Source organism: Nicotiana tabacum, chromosome 10 (assembly GCF_000715075.1).
Source record: "Nicotiana tabacum cultivar K326 chromosome 10, ASM71507v2, whole genome shotgun sequence".
In the NCBI taxonomy this organism is placed as follows: Eukaryota; Viridiplantae; Streptophyta; class Magnoliopsida; order Solanales; family Solanaceae; genus Nicotiana; species Nicotiana tabacum.
This window is the reverse complement of record NC_134089.1, coordinates 143,336,764-143,359,538: the sequence shown is the minus strand read 5'-3', so window position 1 is coordinate 143,359,538 and position 22,775 is coordinate 143,336,764. Positions and strand designations below refer to the sequence as shown.

At 40.1% G+C, this 22,775-nt stretch overlaps 1 protein-coding gene across 2 annotated transcripts; it reads left to right on the top strand.

The window, feature by feature from the left end:
- The first annotated feature begins 3,165 nt into the window (after positions 1 to 3,165).
- On the top strand, positions 3,166 to 22,084 carry LOC107765071 (agamous-like MADS-box protein AGL104). Of its 2 annotated transcripts, XM_075223380.1 has the most exons (11): positions 3,166 to 3,355; positions 9,789 to 9,840; positions 13,562 to 13,799; positions 13,920 to 13,973; positions 14,074 to 14,092; positions 14,186 to 14,470; positions 14,883 to 14,944; positions 15,130 to 15,229; positions 15,438 to 15,485; positions 15,605 to 15,672; positions 21,820 to 22,084. In XM_075223380.1, exons 3-6 carry the CDS (start codon positions 13,615 to 13,617, stop codon positions 14,402 to 14,404), a joined length of 477 nt encoding a protein of 158 aa, XP_075079481.1. In that variant the 5' UTR covers positions 3,166 to 3,355; positions 9,789 to 9,840; positions 13,562 to 13,614; the 3' UTR covers positions 14,405 to 14,470; positions 14,883 to 14,944; positions 15,130 to 15,229; positions 15,438 to 15,485; positions 15,605 to 15,672; positions 21,820 to 22,084. The 2 variants fall into 2 exon arrangements, with proteins under 2 accessions (XP_075079481.1, XP_075079480.1); XM_075223379.1 differs by lacking the exon at positions 3,166 to 3,355 and having other exon boundaries at positions 9,561 to 9,840.
- Positions 22,085 to 22,775: the final 691 nt, after the last annotated feature.

Genomic DNA, 22,775 nt, shown 5'->3' with positions numbered 1-22,775 from the left:
TGATCCTTTTTTCGGACTCAATTTATGGCGTCTTCGACGAGTCACCAGGGTCCATCCTTCTTCATCAAGTTGATCAACTCGGACTTTGTCATCCTCCAACAATTCTTCATCTTCATTCCCTTCATAGGTGCATGTCTCAATTAGATCGAATGATCCAAAGGCAATGGACACATGGTTTGTGCTCGCATTTTCGTCTTCGAGCTCGATCTTCTTTTGACGAGCCAAATCCATAACTTTGTCCTTGAAAACAAAGCACTTCTCAAGAGGGTGACCTACAAGCCGATGGTATTTGCAGTAATTCGGGTCATTATTTTTTCCAGCTTCATCTGGACACTTCATCTCTAGCAGCTCAATAAGCTTTAACTCGAGAAGTTCTTCAAATATTGCAGGCACATCGGAGTCTATAAATGGGTACTTCTTTTCTTGCGTCTCTTTGAGAGTCAACTTCCGATTTGCATTGTCTTGAGAGGAAGTTGTTTTCATACTCTGTTTCTTGCTCACCGTGGTAGTAAACTTCAAAGGAGAGGCGTTGACGTTCATGGATTCTTTGCTTTCATTCTTCGGTACGAACTTGCTCCATTTCTTGACTTCTTGCTTATCCCTTCCCTTGCGAGGTTCGTAGATGGGCAGCCCTTTATTTCCCGCAAAAGCCGTGCTCAACTCCATATCATGAGCACGGGTGGCAAGTTCTTCAAATGTCCTGGCTTAATTCCTTGCAAGATGTAACGAAGTCCCCAATGCATTCCTTGGATGCACATCTCTATGCCAGAAGCTTCGCTTAGCCTATCTTTGCAGTTAAGGCTTGCATTCCTCCATCGATTGATAAAGTCAATAACTGGTTCATCTTTTTGTTGGCGAATGTTCGTAAGTTCCACCATGCTCACAGTACACCTCATGCTATAAAAGCGATTGAGAAACTCTTGCTCCAATTGCTCCCAACTATCAATGGATCCAGCCTCGAGGTCGGTGTACCAATCAAAAGCATTCCCCTTTAATGAGCGGATGAACTGCTTGACAAGGTAATCTCCATAAGTCCCTGCATTGTTGCATGTCTCAACAAAGTGCGCGGCGTGTTGCTTTGGATTTCCCTTGCCGTCGAACTGCTAAAATTTGGGAGGTTGATAGCCAGCAGGCATCTTCAAGCTATTGATTCTTGCAGTATACGACTTTGCGTACGTGAGAGCGGACTTTGAAGCGACCTCATACTTATCCTTGATAGTTTCCATAATGAATTTCTTCAATTGTTCTATGGGAATTGATCCTTCGGAGGAGACATGAAATTCTTTGGCGGATGACACTTTTTTTGTTGGAGGATCAGCCTTCTCATGGACTTCAGGAAGCTTTCCAGGTGCATGACTTGATACTCCATCCATCATGCTTTCAACTATGCCTGTCAATTTTGCGATACAGACATCTTTATCTTTAGCATACTTTGTTAAGCCATCGATCGCCTTTGTCAGGTTTGGAGTTGCTCCTCAATTGTCGAAGTATTAGTCATTATTGCCTCTATGATTATTGCAGATGATGAAGAATAACCGAGACCTTCCCACGGATTGAACTCAGTTTGGAACATGTCATGTGGCGAGATTGGTGTAGAGCCAACACTTAAGACTTCATTATCGGGTTGGGTAAGCTGACTCTTGGTATTGTATAAAGTAAGTTGAGTAAGAGCTTTCTCCACAACTTCTGCAATATTATCTCTTCTCTCTGACTTGCTAGCAGAGGACCTTTCTTCTTCGGATGATGAAGATCTCAAAGCATGCATTAGTGCAGACGACACTTGGAGTGCTTGTTGTCAAGATGTTCGCCTTACTCCGGGTGATTCGCCCAAGGCTCCCCATAGTAACGTTCAGGATACTTTCAACGTCAAAAGAAAACTTGAAGTCAACAACTCTTGAGTCGATCTTTTTTGAAGCCATCTTAGTGATCTTGAATGTTGAGAGTTGAGAAGAGATGAGAGGTAGAGATAGTCCCACTGAGCATGCCAAAATTTGTAACAACTAAACTTTGTTCCTGAAAAATAATAAGCAAGACAAGAAATGTAGTGACAAATATTATATTCAATTTCAAGTGATGGGGTTACAATCTCTAAAATATCTCTAAATCTAAAGAGATGTAGTCCTCTGATTCTTCTCCTCACGAACGATGGTTCAAGAGATTGAGAGCTTGAACTTGACGGATTTTAGATTTGTAGTACGTCACGAACTATTTGAAGGTCGTCACAAACCAAGATTTGGTGTTGGGTTATTACGAACGGAAGATTTGAAGCCGTCCGCCTATGATTTGAGTTCGCCTTTGGAATTTGACCACAAACGATGATTGCAGATATGGATGGAGACCTTGATGCTACTCTTTTAGAGCTTCTTTAGCCTTTTCTTTCTGCTTACTTGCTTGTATCTTAGCCTTCTCCCTTGACCCTTTATATAGGTATGGGGTGGAGTAATCTCCAAGAAAACCCTAGTGGATCATTGGGCTTGAGGCTTATGGGCCGGTCCATTTGATAGAAGACCAACTGACGGGCTAGACCAATAATACATTGGACTTTTATTTAAATCAATTTATTTTAAATTTAAATTATCAACCTGATTATACTAGCCCATAGTATCATTTGGACTAATATGTATTTAATATATGATAAAATCCAAATTACTTGTAGATTCAAATTTAATAAAATTTTAATTGTCTACACTTATAATATTAACTATTAAGTAAATCTATTCATATTCTTATTTGTAATTTGATACTTAAAAGCACTTTTTGAAAAGCTTGATCAAATACAAATTATTGCTCAAAAATACTTTTCAGATTGATTAGCCAAACACAAATTGATTCTCTCCAAAAATATTTTTTGAAAAGTACTTAAAGTACTTTTCAAAATAAGCGGATTTTTCTAGCTTGGCCATGAGTAATCTATGTATATAAATATAAAGATGGGAATGGAAGAGTTGATGTGGCACATCTAATAAGCCAAGAAAGCTATTTATCTTTTTTCTCATATTTTTTGAATTTTTTCTATTGTTGCTCTTTTCTTATTTCTCAATAACTCCTTATTTACGAAGAGTTGCAAATTTTCGCTCTTCTTTTTATTTTTTCCGTAACTGCCTTTTTATGAAGAGTTACAAAGGCAAATGAGGGGTTGTTTTAATTGAGAATAACTTCCCAATTTCAGTTTTCAGATTGCATTGAATGATGCATTAAAGAAGGATAGAAGAAAATCTGGTGACTTTGGGATTCTCTCTTCACCCTAAAAAATCAGTCAAAACAAATTTCCTCTCAAGCTAAAATCAGAGAAAATCCCATCAAATGCATTGCATAAGTCACTACCTTCTAACTGAAATATGGAACTCGATACTTGGTAACATTCTCTCTCTTCGCTATTTTTTCTTCTCTTCTCTTCTCATTTCTTTGCTCTTTTTTCCTTCCATATAATTGTTGTAACAGAAGAGACCAATGAAGAGTAACAGCAATGAAGAACTGCGAGGGCAATGAGGAGGGATATGCTTTTAGATAACGATTTATTGAAAACTGTTTCAATTCAAACGCTTAGAATTTTTTATGAAGATGCTGGTGCTGTAACTCCCTTGGACTAATAGCATGTTTGGCCAAGCTTCTAAAATTAACTTATTTTGAGAAGTGCTTTTAAAAAAATACTTTTAGTGAGAAGCAGTTTGTGTTTGGATATTTAATTTAAAAAGTACTTTTGAGTAGCAATTATTGTTTGGCTTAACTTTTAGAAAGTATTTCTAAATGTATTTTTCTCAAAAGTATTTTTAAAAAAAAATCCTCTTGGAGATAAGCTACTTTTTTCTACTTCTCAAAAACTGCTTCTGCTTCTCCTCACAATTACTTTTTTTTCCTTTCAAAAGCTTGACCAAACACCTTCATTTTAGAAAAAAGCACTTTTACCTCAAAAGAAGCTTGGCCAAACAGGTTATAACTAATGGAGAAAATTGTTTAATCTGATGCAGTAAATTACTCTGACATTGGGTTTTATTCTTCTTCTTTTTTTGTGTAATTCTTTTGTCTATCTGTAACCAGAGGATCCAGCTTATTCATGAAATAGAGCAAATTATTTAATTTAATGCAGTAAATTGCTCCACATAATATTTCATTTGTCTTAGATACATTTTGAAAAGGTTGGATATGTAAAAGGTTGTTCGTACTAAGTTTCAGGGGTAAACCATATTTCTGCCTTTATGAGGTTTATATCTTTTAAACGTATGTATGATACATCATTATTATACATAGTCTTTTGAATGTTTGCTTGAAATTATGGACGCAAAATTTATACATGACAAGTTAATTTGACGCGTGCTTCAGGTAGATGCAATAGTTTACACAAAACAAGTATTGATTTTTCTATGTGAAAAGAAAGGTGTCAAGCTTTTGGATATTTTGACTTCATGACTTTTCACAATATTAAAATTTAAAAAGTATTTATGCTACTTTCATACTTTGGTTGCAATCACTTGCAGCATTGCCAGAGGATACAGTAAATGCAGAAATATTTTTTTGCTCATGAACATGCCAAAGAAGAAAAATTCAGATTTTCCTTTTCACTACTTCACAAGTTCTTAGTATAAAAGGTAGTCCATGAGTTTATCTATATTTAGACTTTAGGAGAGTTAATTGCATATTTTTATCCATCTCTTTTGTGTAGAATAATTGAATAATGGAAAAACATTATACATTTAAACATATTTCATTTTTCACTTTTGTGCATGTTATTATGCTAACCAAAGCAAATTAATGAATTAACCAAGATGTATGTTATTTTAGGTGTTTTTTTTTGTCACAAAAATAGCTGTAGTTTAAATTTGTTATAAACCAGCAAATCATTTATAAAATTATTTATTATGTCTTAGCGACTGCGCGAAACGCAGACAAATTTACTGTTATGCAACGCCTTCCTGATGTCCTTTGGAAGGGCAACCTAAGGCTAAGCAACCGATATCAGTGTGGTTGTTGTCCGCCAATGAGGTCCCTTCCACACGCTAGACTAGATTGTCAGTGTCGCGCGGGAAAACCAATGTCACGAGCAATTGCGGAAGCTGAGAGAGAATTGGGTTTTGAATGATGATGATGATTTTATTGATGATTGAAATGATGATTACAAAAGATGCGGTGTCGAGGGGGAGAGACATCAGTACAGAAAATTGCTTGCTTGAAAATGTTTGATTGTTTGGTCCCCCTTAATAATGCTTAAAAAAATAAACCAACATTACATGACTAGTCCTAATAAAGCTGTAGAAGCACACTGAATGAAAATGATATAAACTAGCTTATAATTACAATGAAAAGGACTTAATTTATTACAAGGTAGAACTAAGTCTGATGGCAGCAACTTTGTCTTGCGGGTCAGGGTCTGCGCACGCATTGCTATGGGCGCGCGCGACACTTGTTGTGTTGGCCTGAGGCTGGGCGCTGGTGCTTGGCATCAGGGTCTGTGCGCGAGGCGCTGCTGGAATGGGCCTGCAGCTGGGCGCTGGCGAGGCATCAGGATCTGCGCGCGCGGCATTGTAAGGGCGCACGACGCTGTTGTCATTGGCCAGCCACTGGGCGCTGGCGAGAGGCATCGGTGGGGCGACAAAGGCGCATGCGCGCTTGTCACTTGGCGCAGCCAAGACCACGGGGCCGACCATGGCGCTAGGCATTGTGAGGCTTGCTAGGCCACCATGGGGCGCGGCCAAGGGGTCATGGGGCGTGTCTGGAAAGTAGCCCATGACATTCTCCCCCACCTGAGTTGGCGCCGTCCTTGGAGCCTTATGATGATGATGATGCTTCTGGTGGTTGTTGGATGGGAGGTGTGCGCCCCTCTGTTCTGTGAGCTTGTTGTTGAAGCGACGCAATGATCTTCCACCAGGATGGAGTTTTCACCTGGTATGTGGACTTCCCAATGCGTTTTTCGATGGGCAAGGGCCCGATGTATTTTTGTTGAGGGCGAGGGTCATGGGTCCTCTCTGCAAACAAGTATCACTTTGGGATGCATAGCATTACTTTGTCCCCTGTTTGATGTTGGGAAAAGCGAAGATTTTGTTCGGTGAATCTTTTTGCCCGCTCTTGGGCTTTGACGAGATAGATCCGCACTATCCCCATGTTGCGCTCCCATTCACTCGAGAAGTTGGCAGCTCGAGGAGATTTCGGCATGGTTGATGCATTCACCATTTGCGGGAGAAGCGGTTGATGTCCGGTAACAATTTCAAAAGGGCTTTTGTTTGTATGATGGCTCTTTTGAGAATTGAAACACAATTGAGCAGCATCCAGGAGCTTCACCCAATGCTTTTGTGATCCAGTTGTAAAGTTGCGGAGATATTCCTCCAGCATGTCATCGAACCGGTCTGTCTGGCCATCCGATGGTGGATGGATGTCTGAGTTGTGACTCAGCGTTGACCCAAAACACCTGAAGAGATGGGTCCAAAAGTTGCTAGTAAAGCGTGAGTCGCGCCTACTAACAATGTCTTTGGGCAGGCCCCAATGATTGACAATATGCGAGAAGAAGAGTCGAGTTGTATCTTCTGTTGAGATGTTCTGCGGGGCTGCTATGAAGGTTGCATAGTTTGAAAACTGATCTATGACAACCATGATGGATGCAAGATTACCGACTTGGGGCAATCCCGTGATGAATCTGAGGGAAACACTTTCCCATGGTCTTTATGGAACATGTAATGGCTGCAAGGGTCCGTCTGTAATGAGTGATCCGACTTGTCCTTGTGACATGGCTCACAAGTCTTCACACGCTGAGGAGCGTCACCAGTCTTTTGAGGCCGATGACATGATGGCTGATTGTTGCCGCGAAGGGTAGCCGGAACCAGGGGTTCATGTCTGTTGACTACTTTCTCTAACTGCATGGCCGAGATGTTTTCAGCGGCCATCTTTATGGGAAAGCATGGTATGGTGCAGGGCTTGGCCCCGTTTTCTCCCATAATCAGGAGCATGTTGGCATATGGTACAGGTATGGTGTTGGTTTGCCTCATGAACTCCAAACCCACTATGATATCGAAGTCATCTATGATTGCGATGCGCAGGTCGATGCTTCCTTTGTATGGGCCAAGTTTCACCGGGACATTTGTAGTTGTTCCACCCAATGTCTGGGGTGGTGAGTTGATAGCCTTGACGCGGCCTTTGCTCTTTTGCTTGACAAGACCCAGGAGCTCTACCTGAGTTGAAGCCAAGTAGTTGTGGGTAGCACCCGTGTCTATCAATGCGTGAAGGGGCTTGCCATTCACTTTCAATTCGACGAACATTAGGGTCCTCGCTTGTTTAGGAGGCCTCTCGTCCATCTTTTCCTTCCCTTTCTTGGTGATTGGGACTGATGTTTTCTTAGGAGGACATGCACTGGTTCCCGCTAAGGCATGAGGGATAGAGCCAGCAATTGCATTGAAGGCACCTACCTGGTCTTCTTCTGATGTGTCTGATGCGTCTGACTCATCCTCGACAGTCTGATGAGCATTGACCTTTATGTTTGGGCATTCATTGTTCCAATGTGCCCCGCCGCAATGATGGCATTCTGAGGGAGGCTTTCTCCCCTGATTGTTGTTGATGGAGGCAACACTGTTGCGGTTGGAAGGAGGAGTCTTAGTTTTGGATGCACTCCGATCTCCCCCACTTTTGCTTGGGCCACCATTGCTGGGATGGTTCCCATTGAATCCCCCTCGGACAGACGGCTGGGGCCTGTCGTTCTGAGTTCCCAAATGATAATCGCTAAGGCATTCTGCAGCTTGAATGGCCTTGGGCAGGGTGTCTACCCGTTGTCTATGTAGTTCCATACGGGCATGAGGTTTCAAACCTTCTATGAATGCGAAGAGTTTGTCTTTGTCTCCCATGTCGCGTATGTTTAGCATGAGTGCGGAGAATTCGCGCACGTACTCCCACACTGATTTGGTGTGGCGGATTTCCCGTAGCTTTCTCCTTACATTGTATTCCACATTTTTGGGGAAGAACTGCAGGCGTATGGCTACCTTCAATTCATCCCATGTCTGGAGAGTATCTTCACCGGCCTTGATGGCTTCGTATTTGACCTGCCACCAAAGTTTGGCATCGCCCTAAAGATACATGGCAGCAGTCGCTACCTTTTTGGATTCTTCCAATTGGCCCACGGCATCGAAGTATTGTTCGATGTCGAAGATGAAGTTTTTCACTTCTTTAGCATCCCTGGATCCGTCGTATGGCTTTGGCTCCGGTATCTTAAGCTTTTGTGGAATGGGGGTGAGGTTTGTTGCACCCCTGATGTGGTTGTCGCCTCCTCGAAGAAGGCTTTGTAGGGCAGCATTGACAATATTAAGCTTGCCTGTCAAGTCGTCTATGGTTTGCTGCATGGCAGTTAGTCTGTCTGCCTCTTGTTGCCGATGGGCTAAATTGTCGGCACGCTCCTGTTGGAGGTCCTCAAATTTGCCATGAATATTGGCAGTTTCGATGGCTGCCGTTTGTCGGTCATCGTCAGAGTCACTACTGATGTTTGCAATGTCATTTTCTGCATGCTGCATTCGGCGGTCCAGGTCATCCAACCTTTGCACTAGGTTGTTGTTTTGATCAGGCACCGTATCCACGATGGGTCGTAATCGGTCAACCGTCTCTTCTAGGGATGCTAGACGCTACCCATGATTCACCATGGTCAGAAATGGTGATGATGGCAAATGTGTTCCCTCGTCCGATGTCGAGCCTAGGCTCTGATACCAACTGTTACGCAACGCCTTCCTGATGTCCTTTGGAAGGGAAACGTAAGGCTAAGCAACCGATGTCAGTGCGGTTGCTGTCCGCCAATGAGGTCCCCTTCACACGCTAGACTAGATTGTCAGTGCCGTGCGGGAAAACCAATGTCACGAGTAATTGCGGAAGCTGAGAGAGAATTGGGTTTTGAATGATGATGATGATTTTATTGATGATTGAAATGCTGATTACAAAAGATGCGGTGTCGAGGAGGAGAGACACCAGTACAGAAAATTGCTTGCTTGAAAATGTTTGATTGTTTGGTCCCCCTTAATAATGCTTAAAAAAATAAACCAACATTACATGACTAGTCCTAATAAAGCTGTAGATGCACACTGAATGAAAATGATGTAAACTAGCTTATAATTATAATGAAAAGGATTTAGTTTATTACAATGTAGAACTAAGTCTGATGGTAGCAACTTTGTCTTGCGGGTCAGGGTCTGCGCGCGCGTTGCTGTGGGCGCACGCGACACTTGCTGTGTTGGCCTGAGGCTGGGCGCTGGTGCTTGACATCAGGGTCTGTGCGCGAGGCGCTGCTGGAATGGGCCTGCAGCTGGGCACTGGCGAGGCATCAGGATCTGCGCACGCGACATTGTCAGGGCGCGCGGCGCTGTTGTCATTGGCCAGCCACTAGGCGCTGGCGAGAGGCATCGGTGGGGCGACAAAGGCGCATGCGCGCTTGTCACTTGGCGCAGCCAAGACCACGGGACCGACCATGGCGCTAGGCATTGTGAGGCTTGCTATGCCGCCATGGGGCGCGGCCAAGAGGTCATGGGGCGTGTCTGGAAAGCAGCCCATGACATTACTAGTGTATAATAAGTGAGAAAAATTAAATATTATACAGTAGTTATTCTTTGAAAAACGAATTACTACACCCCACTCTTAACACTATCTGACTCCCCAATTAGTCATATTGGATTAGCTGAGTCTTTTTCAGAAGCTGGCCTGTGGGCACACGTGCAGTGCGACAGATGAAGAATGACAAACTCTGCCTCTTTGGTTTTGATGACTCTGATCGATCTAAGTTGTCACAACTTCCTCCCAAGTTGGCCTTTCCTAATTTGTTTCTGATTTTATAGGTTAAATTCATCGCCATTGTTAATCAGAACCAGATATCAACTGATTTTCCAGGTATATGTGCTTTTGTACTTACCCTCCTTTTTCGTTTTATGGCTATTTGCATAGTTCATTACTACTATTTATTGCTTGAATTTTGTTTCCCCATTCGTCCCCATGCAAGAAGAAAAAATTATGGTTGAAAATTGAAAATCATTATTATCAGTGCTTACCTCAAATACATGTGTTTGGTATCAGGGGCGGAGGGAGAGCATTAGCTACAGGTTCAGACGAACTCAGTAGCTTTTGCTTAAACCTTGTATTTGTATTATAGAATTCATAAAATATGTACAAATATTTAATTGTGAACCCAATAACTAAGACAAACTATGAGTTCGGCGATAAATTTAGAACCCATAAACTTTAAATCCTAACTCCGCCTCTTTTCGGTATAATATGCTTTGGGAACTTTCTCATTTAGTCAAGAACTCAGAAGGGTCTTTTTATTATATGCTGCTGATAAGTGAGGCTTTTGATTAATGTACTTGGTCATGTTGGTGAATACTAGCCATGAAATGTTCTTGGTCCTGTTTATTGTCGTTCTCATTCATTATATTAATTATTTTTTTCCTTGTACATCCGTCGATGGTGGGTGAAAATTAACCTTGTCAAGGGAATGGATGCATTGCATCTATGTTTGATGGGGCTTTGCGATCAGTTTTTTTTTTTTTTTTTTGTGTGTGTCTAACAAGAAACTTCTTGATAATAATGGAAAGTGATGGGAGCTCCTTGAACTCTTGGGCAGTATGGGCGGAATTTAATATGTCGAGTAAGATGAATGTGGAAAGGAGAGAAAAAATAAAAAGAAAGAATCAAAACAAACAAGAAACTTGTGATGATTATGGAAGTTGATGGGAGCTCTTTGTAACATTGAGAAGTATCGGGCCAATTTAATGCTGGAGTATGACGGATGCAGAAAAGACAAAATCAAAACAAACGAGAAACTTGTTGATGACAATGGAAAATGATGAGAGCTCTTTGAAATGTTGGGAAGTACCCAGGACAATTTAAAGCGTGGAGTAAGGCGAATGTGGAATCGAGAATCGAGTAAGCAAATGAAAGGCTTTCATAAAAATTCTCGTAGAATCGAGAATGAAGGCTCCTTTCTTTTCAAAACCTCCTATAGACTAGACTGGGATCTTATCCATTTGTAGATGGAGCTTCGATAGCAGCTAGGTCTAGAGGGAAGTTGTGCCCTGTCTAAACATTAATGTCACATGGAAAGGATGGAGAGGAAAGACATGCAGCCAACTGGCTTGACTGCAGGGCAGAAATGCCTTAGAAGATGCTGGCTTTGGTGGACAGTAATGCCAATTAAAAGTGAAGAATTCTTGGTTTGAAACATTCCATGTGGTATATGACCAATCATTTGCTTACCTCAAAAGCATGTGTTTGGTATATATCTGTGCTTCACGAACTTTCTCCATTACTCAAAATCAGAAGGATCTCTTTTTATACGCTGCAGAAGGTGAAGCTCCCGATAAGTATCCTTGGTCATGATAGTAAATACTAGCCGTTAAAGTATTTGGTCCTGATCATTGTTCTTCTTCTTCACCATCTAGATCTTTTCTTCCTGGTATACCCATCTAATTTCCTAGACACTAAAAATCGAAACCAGGCACACAGATTGTCAAGGATATGTATGTATATCACCTATGTTGGAGGATTTTGCAATCAATTTGGTATGTGTGTCTAACAAGAAACCTGTGGTTGATACTGGAAAATGAGGAGATCTTTGAAATCTTAGGAAGAATCTGGGGAAATTTAATGCACATATTAGTAAGAATGCAGAAAAGAGAAACAGTTTTAACATTTAAAAATTAAAGGAAAAATGTACTAATTTTAACAGGCAATTGTGTTGACATACTGACATCGTTTTTTTTTGGGATAAAGGTAACAAATGTTTAACAGATTTCTTATATTCTCTTTCCGTCTTATGAAAAAAGAAAGACAAACGTGTGAGACAAATAATAACTTTTCTAGAAGTCGGGAAAGTGTTTCAGGTGGATCAGGTGTTTAACTGTTGCCAAGTGAGTGGAATTACCACGTAGAAACATTTATCACCACATGGGAAGGAGTGAAAGGAAAGACATCCTCCGGCAGCGGTGCAGGAAATGCCTGAGAAAATGCTAGTTTTGGTGGCCAGTAGTAGAACGGGTACCGTGCCAAACAGTTAAATAGGATACAGTGGGAAGACTTTTGTCTACTGCAATGCAAAAGACATTTGTGTTATTGCTTTTAAGAAGGGGTTTAATATAACTCTATTTGGGAAAGATGATGGATGCTTGCAACCTCAGGTAGTTGAGTAGTGACTTTGTAAAGGTCTATGTTTGCTGGCTTTTATGACTTTCTCAGTTCATATTCAATAATCTAAATCACAATATGCCACCCTATGGACTCGATGAAACTATGGTTGTCCTTTTCACTTATGACTAATTAAAAGAGAAGAATATGGGTTTCACCATTCAGTATGAGTTGATTGTAGGGTATCAGGATCAAAGGTGCCACGGCCCATGAGAAAGTTTGGAGCTATAATTTGAATAGGAGTATGGACTGATTATATGGATATCAGATTTTTTTCCCGAAAGCTGTGAACATAAATTTTATAGTTAGGTCAAGGGTAAAGCTGATAGACGAGAGGAAAGGAAGTCAATCAGCCAAGTGATATGACTTATTTTTTCTTCTAACTATGTCGTGTTTCATCATTAACTGTAAATCTTAGTTTCTCTTATGGTGCAAGGCTATAGGCCTGCTAAAAAGAAATAGGCTTACTCTATAGTGAGATTCGATAATTTGTTTCACAATGTATTATTTTAGTTTTGTCTAGTTAATGATATCTTTCCATACACCGTTATACTTCTCTTGAGATATCAAAATATAAATTCTCCTACATGTTGAACTTATATCATATAGCCTTTGAAATACTAGGAATGCTAATAAATAGGACTCGCCTAATATCACTACCTGCAAGAATAGGCTTGAGAGTTTCCAAGAAGTAGGTTTTTAATTGTCCATGTATCCTATTGTATAAACCACTCGTGCATCACGTCCGTGGCTATAGGGGAGTGCAAGGAGAATAAAGAAGGAAGCTTCGTTTTAGGATTGCGGTGATCAACTGAAGAACTATAGTGTTCACAAACTTAGTATACAGTCATATCTGTTCTAATGAATAGTTGTCTAGCATGCAGCCGGATGAATTGTACTAACTGTTGGTTTCTTAAGTTGCATAGATGCTGGGTTTAATAATTTAAGAAGCTACTTTCCAGAGTAAGTATTCGTTCTCCAGATTTATAAGGTGGGGAAATTAAGTGATAGTAAATAAGTACTGAGAACCGGAAATTATTTTTATTAATTTCATTCATTTTTCTAAAAAGAAGAAGAAAACAATATATAGAGAAAAAGAACAAAATAAAGTCCCTAATTTCCACTCGGCAGGTTAGAGCCCACAGAATTCTGTTCATTAATTGTAAGGTTGCAGTTAGTTAGCTTTGGATGTAGCTGCACCAGAAATTTTAGTGTTGACTCGGGATTTGGCAATAAAGAACAGGATTACCACTGAAACTTGTTTTCTTCACAAAATCTTGCTGTTGGTGATTCGATATTAGATTCTCTATTAAATGTAGCTAATGAAATCTGGAAACACATCTTACAATAACCATATTTGACTAGCAAGTCAACACATTAAATACTTTGACCTTTTTCCTTTTCTTCTTCTGTTGTTCTATGCATTTCTCAGTTCGCCGAAGAACAACCACTCATCTAACTTCCAGTTCCAGTTTGCATCCTTTAATGGGTCGCAATAAGCTTGTAATGAAGAAAATTGAGAATTCGACATCCCGCCAACAAACCTATTCAAAGCGCAAAGATAGCATTGTTAAGAAGGCAAATGAGTTGGCTGTTTTATGTGACACAGATGTTGCTCTTTTAATGTTTTCTCCAACAGGTCAATTGACCAGCTATTCTAGCAGAGGAAGGTGAATATCTTCATAAGAAAATCTTATGAATGGAACTTCTAGAATGATCTTTTTTGTTTCAATATTCTGCTATATATTTATTTGAAACACATCATATAATGATTTTCTTTGGTTGTATAGTGTTGAGGATATCATGCTCCGTGTTGTGAACCGGCCTGGCGAACTGCACAGGCGGTACGTTTATTTCATATATTAAATCCATCAATTAGACTTTGCCAATTCCTTATAACTGACTATCCTTTGGTTCTTATTCCAATACAAATGATTGTTGAAGACCCATTCCAAATGAACAGGTACGACATTTTACACATTTCATACTGATCGCCAGCCTCTGCTGCCAAGTCTTTGGAGTTTTGTCTGACCTTAACATGCCTTATTCATTGCAGCACTTTTCACAGAGGCTCACACAGCTAAAATATGAATCAGAAATGGTGGAAAAGATAGCTATGTATGTCATTCTCCTTTTGCACTCCATTTATTCCCCAGGGTGGTGTTTTCCTTATGTATTAGATTTATTAGTTCATGAGAGTGGATACATGACTTCTCTGTTCTTTTTTTTTTCTTTTTCCTTTTTTTGCTTATTATTTTTCTACATTACTTTTTAATCGTTTTTATCTTTTTGCTTGGTATTTTCCCATGCTGATGATTGGTCAACGTGCTGTAGCGCGGAGGTAAGATGTGATGCTTCACATTATTGTTCTTTTTGTCTTTTTGTTTCTACCTGACAGTCTGGCAGTGAACCAGTTATCCCAACCACTAACTACGCATTACTGAAAAGTCAGCAAAAACAAGAATATTACTTAGCTAAAACCTGCAGGAAAAAAAGAAGTGAGGGTAATAGAAGTTTTACATCATTTTTGGGAATTGTTATTTTTAACAGGCATAAGAATTTAGCTTTCCCGAGACCTAGGAACCAAAGATCTCCGAGCTTTTGGTTGATTCTGTATAGTTTAAATCCAAGGATATGTCACTACAAATAGGCTAATATTTAGAAAGGAGGTCACCTTCAGCCAATAGTTAACTTATATTTGCTATTACTGCAAGCTCATAATGCGATATATTTTTTATGCCTTTCCATATTAGGCTCATGAGGAGAAGCTTAATAAGCTCAATCAAAGACTAAGTGAAGCACGAGAGAATATAAGGTAGAGGAGTTCCTCACTTTCTCTTTCCTTCCTGTCTTTTCTTATTCTGTCCTGCATCTTTATTAGGATGTTCTATTAGGAATGGTGGGATAATTTTATTGTCTGAATGTAGCTCTTGTAATCTTTTGGAGAAAAAATTTCCTTCTCCTGTAAGGAATAGTGATATTTTTCCTTGCACTGGGCAGGTATTATGAACCGCAAGTGGAGTATATCAACTCGGTCCGCGAAGCTGTTGCTTGCCAGCAGTTCCTTATGGGTGCTATGGGACGGATACAACAATTAAAAGTGAGCATATCTCAAGAATTTTTAGTTCTACTGCACATTTTTAGGGGGAGAGACGAAGTAAAATTAAGCTCGATTCATAACTCGTCCTCCCCCCCCCCCTCTCCCCAAATCAAGTGGCAAGCGGCCCCACCAACCCCAAGAAAAATGTACCATCTGGTTAATTTAGGAGGTAGACCAGCATGATCATGTTTTCTATTCTTCTTACCAGGCAAAACTCTTGGGTGGTGAAGTTCTCCAGAGAAATGAAAATGTCGAGGTAAAATAATTTTAAGCTGAACTAAATTGCCATTTCTTATTATATCGTGTCTGGAAGAATGCTTACCTGTTTCACCCAAATTCTGTATGGAAAATAACTGGTAGCATTATAATTTCCAGGTGGCTTCGGTCAACGCAGAGGATACGGCTGCTACAGCTAATGGATCTTCATCTTCAAATCCTAATTGGTATCTAACTTCCGTGTACATATCTTTTTGAGTGTTTTGTGCTTCTATTTCCTCAAGTTGTCTACCTCTGATAAGTAGAAAAGGGTACTATCTTCAGATTGCAAACATGAAATGTTTGAAAGAATATTTGCCTCTCGCACCCAAAAATTGTTGAAGAGGCACAGGAGGTCGTTTGACCACCTGATTGGCGGTGATCCAATCTGATACAGTTAGCAATAATGCCAAAGTGCTTAAGTCGCTCCAGCATTAGTTCTACCAATGCCGAAGTTAACCAATTTTGGTGGCAGTTTATCCAGTAGGTGCACACTTTGGCCTCATAAAGCGGGGGAAGGTTACGACTGACCAAAGAAAAAACATAAAAAGGGCAGGTTATGCAAATAACGTGAGCTTGAGGGGAGACAAACATAGGCGTATGTAGTGTTATAGTATGGGGTGTTTGGGAATAAACCCCCTACACAAATAATATTCACGGTAATAAAAGCGGAATAAGAACGTAGCACCGAAATACGATAATTAACAAGAATAAAAGAGTAACAACGACACCAAGATTTTTTCGTGGAAAACCCTTTTGATAAGGGAAAAAACCACAGCCCCGAGAGGAGCAACTGATATCACTATAGTAAAAAATTTTACACTTTGTAGGTCCGAGTAAAATACCCCAAAGACCACTACAACACTCAAAAGAAATAACCCTCTTTTGATATTCTCACCTCACTACAATATCACTCACTCTCTATTTTTCTCACAGACTATTTTCTTATACCTTGTCTGTGAAACCCCACTCTTTCTTTCTCTCTTTGTTGGTGTGTCTTACAATGAAGGTAGAGGCACTTATTTATAGCTGCAGAATACCTATGTTGATGTTTGCAGTGACATCAACACTACTGCAAAAAATCAGCCGCCCAAATCTTGTCTAAATTGGCTGGCTTGACAAAAGGAAGAAAGAAGAAGTTTTTCTTCTTTCACATATGGGCTGGACCCCATAAATCTCCCCTTCCAGTCCCATTCACCTGAAGGAGGTAACACCGGAGGTTCTAGTTTGAGTGTATGCCGACAAGTTCTTTGCATAGCTCAAACTTGTCTCTTGGTACCACTTTGGTCAACATATCCGAAGGATTCTCACTTGTATGGATCTTCTATACCTGCATAGACCCATCCTCTATCCTTTCTCGAATCCAATGATACCTCACGTCGATATGCTTCGTCCTTGCATGATACATGGTGTTTTTGCTCAGGTCTATTGCACTTTGACTGTCACAATAGACGACATACTCCTTCTGGTGCAATCCAAGCTCTTGAAGGAACCGTTTGAGCCATACCATCTCTTTGCTAGCTTCAGTAGTGGCAATATACTCCGCTTCAGTTACAGAGAGTGTGACACATTTCTGCAACCTCGACTGCCATGATATAGCTCCCCCTGAAAATGTAAACAAATATCCAGTAGTGGATTTTCTGTTATTAATGTCACCTGCCATATCAGCATCTGTATAGCCCTTCAAGATTGGATCAGATCCTCCAAAGCACAAACAATCTCCCATGGTACCTCTCAGGTACCTGAGTATCCACTTGACTGCTTCTCAATGTTCCTTTCCAGGATTTTCAAGAAACTTGCTGACAATACCAACTGCGTGAGCAATATCAGGTCTAGTACATACCATTGCATACATCAAGCTTCTGACTGCTGAAGAATAAGGAACTGTAGCCATGTTCCCTTTCTCCTCATCTGTTGCAGGGCACATCTTTTTGCTCAACTTTAGATGACTAGCAAGAGGTGTGCTGACTGGCTTAGCATTCTTCATGTTGAAGCGTTCTAGTACACGTTCAATATACTTCTCCTGAGATAGCCACAACTTTCTACTTGTTCTCTCTCGAACTATCTTCATCCCTAGAATTTGTTGTGCTGGGCCCAAGTCCTTCATATCAAATGACTTGGACAAATCTCTCTTCAACTTTGCGATCAGCCCCTTGTCTTTTCCTACAATTAACATGTCATCCACATACAACAACAATGTAATAAAGTTATTCTCAGAAAATCTTTTGGAAGTATACACATGGTTCAGAATAGATCTTTAGGTATGTTTGACTTTTCATGAATGAGTCAAACTTCATATACCACTGCCTTGGTGACTGCTTCAATCCATAAAGATTCTTATTCAATTTGTACACCATGTGTTTTTTTTCCAGCTACTTCAAATCCTTCTAGCTGCTCCATTTAAATCTCCTCTTCCAAATCTCCATGAAGAAATGCAGTTTTGACATCCAAATGCACCACTTCAAGATCTAGGCTAGCTCCTAAGCTCAAAATTGTTCGAATAGAAGTCATTTTGACAACAGGTGAGAAAATTTCGTCAAAATCAATACCTTTCTTCTGTTCGAAGGCTTTAACCACCAATTGAGCTTTGTATCTGACCAGCTTTCCATTTCCATCTTTCTTGAGTTTAAAGACTCATTTGCATTTGAGTGGTCTTTTACCCTTTGGAAGTTCAACCAGCTTGTACGTGCCATTTTTCTGTAGAGATTCCATCTCTTCTTGCATGACTTTCATCCACTGGTTCTTTTCTGGATGGGACAACACCTCCTTAAGACTTTCTGGCTCCCCCTCATCACTGATGAGGACATACTCTATGGAAGGGTACCTGCATGACTCTACCCTTGGCCTCTCTGATCTCCTCATAGGTTGAGGTTGTTCTTCTTCCTGAGTGGGGTGCTCCACTTCCTCGACACCTTCATCAAGTTGCTCCCCCTACTCAATAACCTCACCAGGTTGCTCCCCCTGCTCGGCAACCTCGTCGGTCGTACTTTCTGCACTTATGGAATTGTTAGAAGCAGAAGGAATAGTAACAAGGTTAGGAATTATACCATTCTTCGCCTTTTCTGACATATCAGCACCAGTTCCAACTTCACTTTCTCGGAAGACTATATCTCTGCTTCTGATGACCTTCTTCTTTACAGGATCCCACAATCTGTACCCGAACTCTTCATCTCTATATCCGATAAATATGCAGGGAACAGATTTATCATCCAGCTTTGTTCTCTGCTCTTTTGGTACATGTGCAAAAGCTCTGCAACCGAACACCTTCAGATGCGAGTAGGACACCTCCTTGTTGGTCCAAACTCTCTCTGAAAATGTCAAAAGCCAACGAAACTGATGGACTCCTATTGATCAGGTAACGGGCTGTCTGAACTGCTTCACCCCAGAATGACTTCGGCAGTTTAGCCATTCTGAGCATGTTTCTCACCTTCTCCACAATGGTGCGGTTCATCCTCTCGGCTACGCCATTGTGTTGTGGGGTTCCAGGAACTGTCTTTTCATGTCTGATCCCATGACTTGAACAGTACTCTTCAAATTCTCTTGAAGTGTACTCACCTCCATTGTCACTTCGGAGACGCTTTAGCTTTCGATCCGTCTCCCTTTCTACTAGAGCATGAAATTTCTGGAAAACTTGAAACACCTGATCGTTGGTTTTCAAAATATAAACCCATAATTTTCGTGAAGCATCATCAATAAAAGTAATAAAATATTTGTTACCGCCCATTGATTCAATTTTCATTGGGCCACAAACATTAGAATATACTAAATCAAGTATATTCAATTTTCTTTCAGACGATGCCTGAAATGAGACTCTATGCTGCTTACCAAATAAATAGTAGTCACAAGGTTTTAACGTTGTACCTTTGGCATAAGAAATGAGTGATTTCTTGGCAAGAATATGCAATCCCTTTTCGCTCATATGTCCCATTCTTTTGTGCCACAAATCTGCAGAAATCTCATTTCTTATGCCACGTTCAATTCACCTTGGCATATTTCTGCATTTGTCCTGTACAACGTGCCAAGAGCAACTCCCTTTGCAATCACCAATGATCCCTTCGTGAGTCTCCACTTTTGATTTGTAAAATAGTTCTCGTATCCATCTCGGTCTAAAGCAATTTCCGAGATTAAGTTCATCCGCAAATCAGGTACATGCCACACATCCTTTAGAACCAATGTGCATCCGATATTTATCGTGATACAAATGTCACCAATCCCCGCAATCTTTGAGTAATTTGTGTTACCCATTCTCACTGTGGCGAAATCACCTGCTATATATCTGCAAAAAAATATCTCTTACCGGTGTGGCATGGTAAGATGCTGGTGTGTCAACCACCCATTCCGACTCTGGACCTGACAGGTGCATGCATTCCTCTTCCTCATTTATAAAGAGGACAACATTATCATTGTTTTGCACCATGGCGGCTGTGTTGTCGTCATTCTTCTCGCCACTGGTTTCACCTTTGCCCTTCCTTGGATTTGGGCAATATCTTTTGAAGTGACCTGGTTGATCACAGTTGTAGCAATTTCTGGCTCTTGATTTGGATCGGTTCTTTGACTTCCCATGAGCTCCGGATCTACCATAGTTGCTCGAACTCCTTTGATAACTCCTGCCTCTACCTTTTGTGATGAGAGTTTGTCCTTGATTTTCAGGCTTCTTTCTCATCTTCTCATTGAGTAAAAGAGCCAATGTGACATCTTTCAACTCAATAGTAGTCTTACCGTGCAGGATGGTTGTTGCCAAATTATCGTACGAAGATGGCAAAGAGTTCAATAGCAAGATGGCTTTATCTTCTTCCTCGATTTTCACTTCGAGGTTGGCAAGCTGTGTGATTAGTCCGTTAAACACATTTAAATGTGACAAAAAATTCGTACCTTCACCCATATGTAAGGCGTATAACTACTTCTTCAGGTACAATTTATTTGTCAGCGTTTTGGACATGTATAGGCTTTCCAACCTTGTCCAAATTCCCCATGCAGTGTCTTCATCAATGATGTTATTTACCACATCATCTGATAAGTGCAACCTGATTGCACTAGTAGCTCTTTCATCCAAGTCAGTCCAATCTTCAGCTTTCATGGTATCAGGCTTTTTTGGCATCAACATCTAGTACCATGTGTAATCCTTGTCGGATGAGCAGATCCCTCGTCTTTCTTTGTCATGTTGAGAAACTGTTATCTCCGTTGAATTTTGCTACCTCGTACTTCACTCCGGACATTTTTATTTTTCACCGAGTATAGTACTACCGACAATGAATAGTATTTTAGTGAACGAGCAAAACTTGTGCTCTGATACCAGTTGTTGGGAATAAACCCCCTACAAAAATAATATTCACGGTAATAAAAGCGGAATAAGAATGTAGCACCGAGATACGATAATTAACAAGAATAAAAGAGTAACAACGACACCAAGATTTTGACGTGGAAAACCTTTTTGATAAGGAAAAAAACCACGGCCCCGAGAGGAGCAACTGATATTACTACAGTAAGGAATTTTACACTTTGTAGGTCCGAGTAAAATACTCCAAAGACCACTACAACACTCAAAAGAAATAACCCTCTTTTGATATTCTCACCTCACTATAATATCACTCACTCTCTATTTTTCTTACAGCCTATTTTCTTATACCCTGTCTGTGAAACCTCATTCTTTCTTTCTCTCTTTGTTGGTGTGTCTTACAATGAAGGTAGAGGCACTTATTTATAGCTGCAGAATACCTATGTTAATGTATGCAGTGACATCAACACTACTGCAAAAAATCAGCCGCCCAAATCTTGTCTAAATTGGCTGTCTTGACAAAAGGAAGAAAGAAGAAGTTTTTCTTCTTTCACATATGGGCTGGACCCCACATGGGGTTCATCTGAACCCAGTAATTTCGACACGGAATATAAATTTAGTATAAAAATTCACTAATATTGCAACATATAGTGGGTCTGAATCCATAACTTTAAAAATATAATAAGTTAAATACGAAGAACCGTAAAGGTTGAATCCACATAATCAAAAGGATCCGCCTCCCGAGATAAAGGGGATTCTAGGGGAATATTTAGTATGAAATGGCCCTTCTATAGATTTCAACGTACTGTTTTTATCGTCCCGAGACTCAACGCAGCAACAGATTTACTTACCCTTGATGAATATGTAGTAGTATTAATTTGATGCTCTGGATAGAAGATAAACCGGCGCCTATCTTATCTTGGCCATGTTGTTACCCCTTTTATCTTATGCCTTCATATTATGATTAATGAACCACTATTTTTATTTTCAATCACTTTCATGTTACTCTGCTGAATTAGATTACACAGAAGAATTTCCTAAATCTTTGTTCTGTCTGTAGGAATTCAGTAAGGGATGAAAGTTGTTAGCTGTTCCTGGTGTGAAACTTATGCAGCAGGAGTTGTATTATATTTTATTTTAAGAACTTAGTAGTAAATAACTTGCACCAATGGGGCAAGCAAAAGTATGAATAATGTTGCGTATGTCTGTTGGTGTAACTTTTAGAGTTCTTGCATGACATTACAGCTCTTATTTGCTCATATATTTATTTCTTATGTTGCTTCCCTTCACTTTCATGTCTTAATAACTCTTGGTATTTTGGATTACTGGGTTGTCCACTTGGATATGGATCCCTTTGTTTGTTGCAAAATGATTTCGGTTCAGATTGTTTTTCCTAAGTAGTACTCCACTATTTTTCCCTAGTAGTTATTTCGTCAAACAAATAATGGCACACTAATTATTTGAGATCAAACGTTTTATGTTACGGTTCTTCAAACGTTTTAAAATAATTTCAACTAAAAAAATGTATCTTAGGATTTCTAGCACATAGGTGAACTACTAAAAAAAGAGAGAAAATGTATCAAGTGAGCATTGGTCTCTATTCCTCTTAGTAAATAACTTAACCTTCAACCAAGTACACCATTCAACCTTCTTGGAGCATGGGTGATTATACCTATTTTAGAAAATATGCACATAGAATATTTAATTTTGCGGTGAGACCATGAGTTCATGTGCCCCATAATTTTGTCTATAAATTCGCTCGTCTTTATCGCCCATATCTATATGGAGGCTAATACAACAACATACCCAATATTATTCCACACTGTGGGGTCTGGGGAGAGTAGTGTGTACGCAGACCTACCTCTACCTTGTGATGATAGAGAAGTTGTTTCCAATAAACCCTCGGTTCGGGAAAGCATAAACACCACATTAATGAAAATATAGCCAAGAAAGTACAATACCAAAAAGCCATATAAAAACAGAATAAAACAACAACATAATATGATGATCAACTGT

What these genes read in the sequence shown, in the direction of transcription:
- LOC107765071 (XM_075223380.1), top strand. Translation starts at nt 13,615, where the DNA reads ATGGGTCGCAATAAGCTTGTAATGAAGAAAATTGAGAATTCGACATCC. An exon ending in AGCTATTCTAGCAGAGGAAG is followed by an intron (nt 13,800 to 13,919) that starts GTGAATATCTTC and finishes TTGGTTGTATAG; the next exon opens with TGTTGAGGATATCATGCTCC.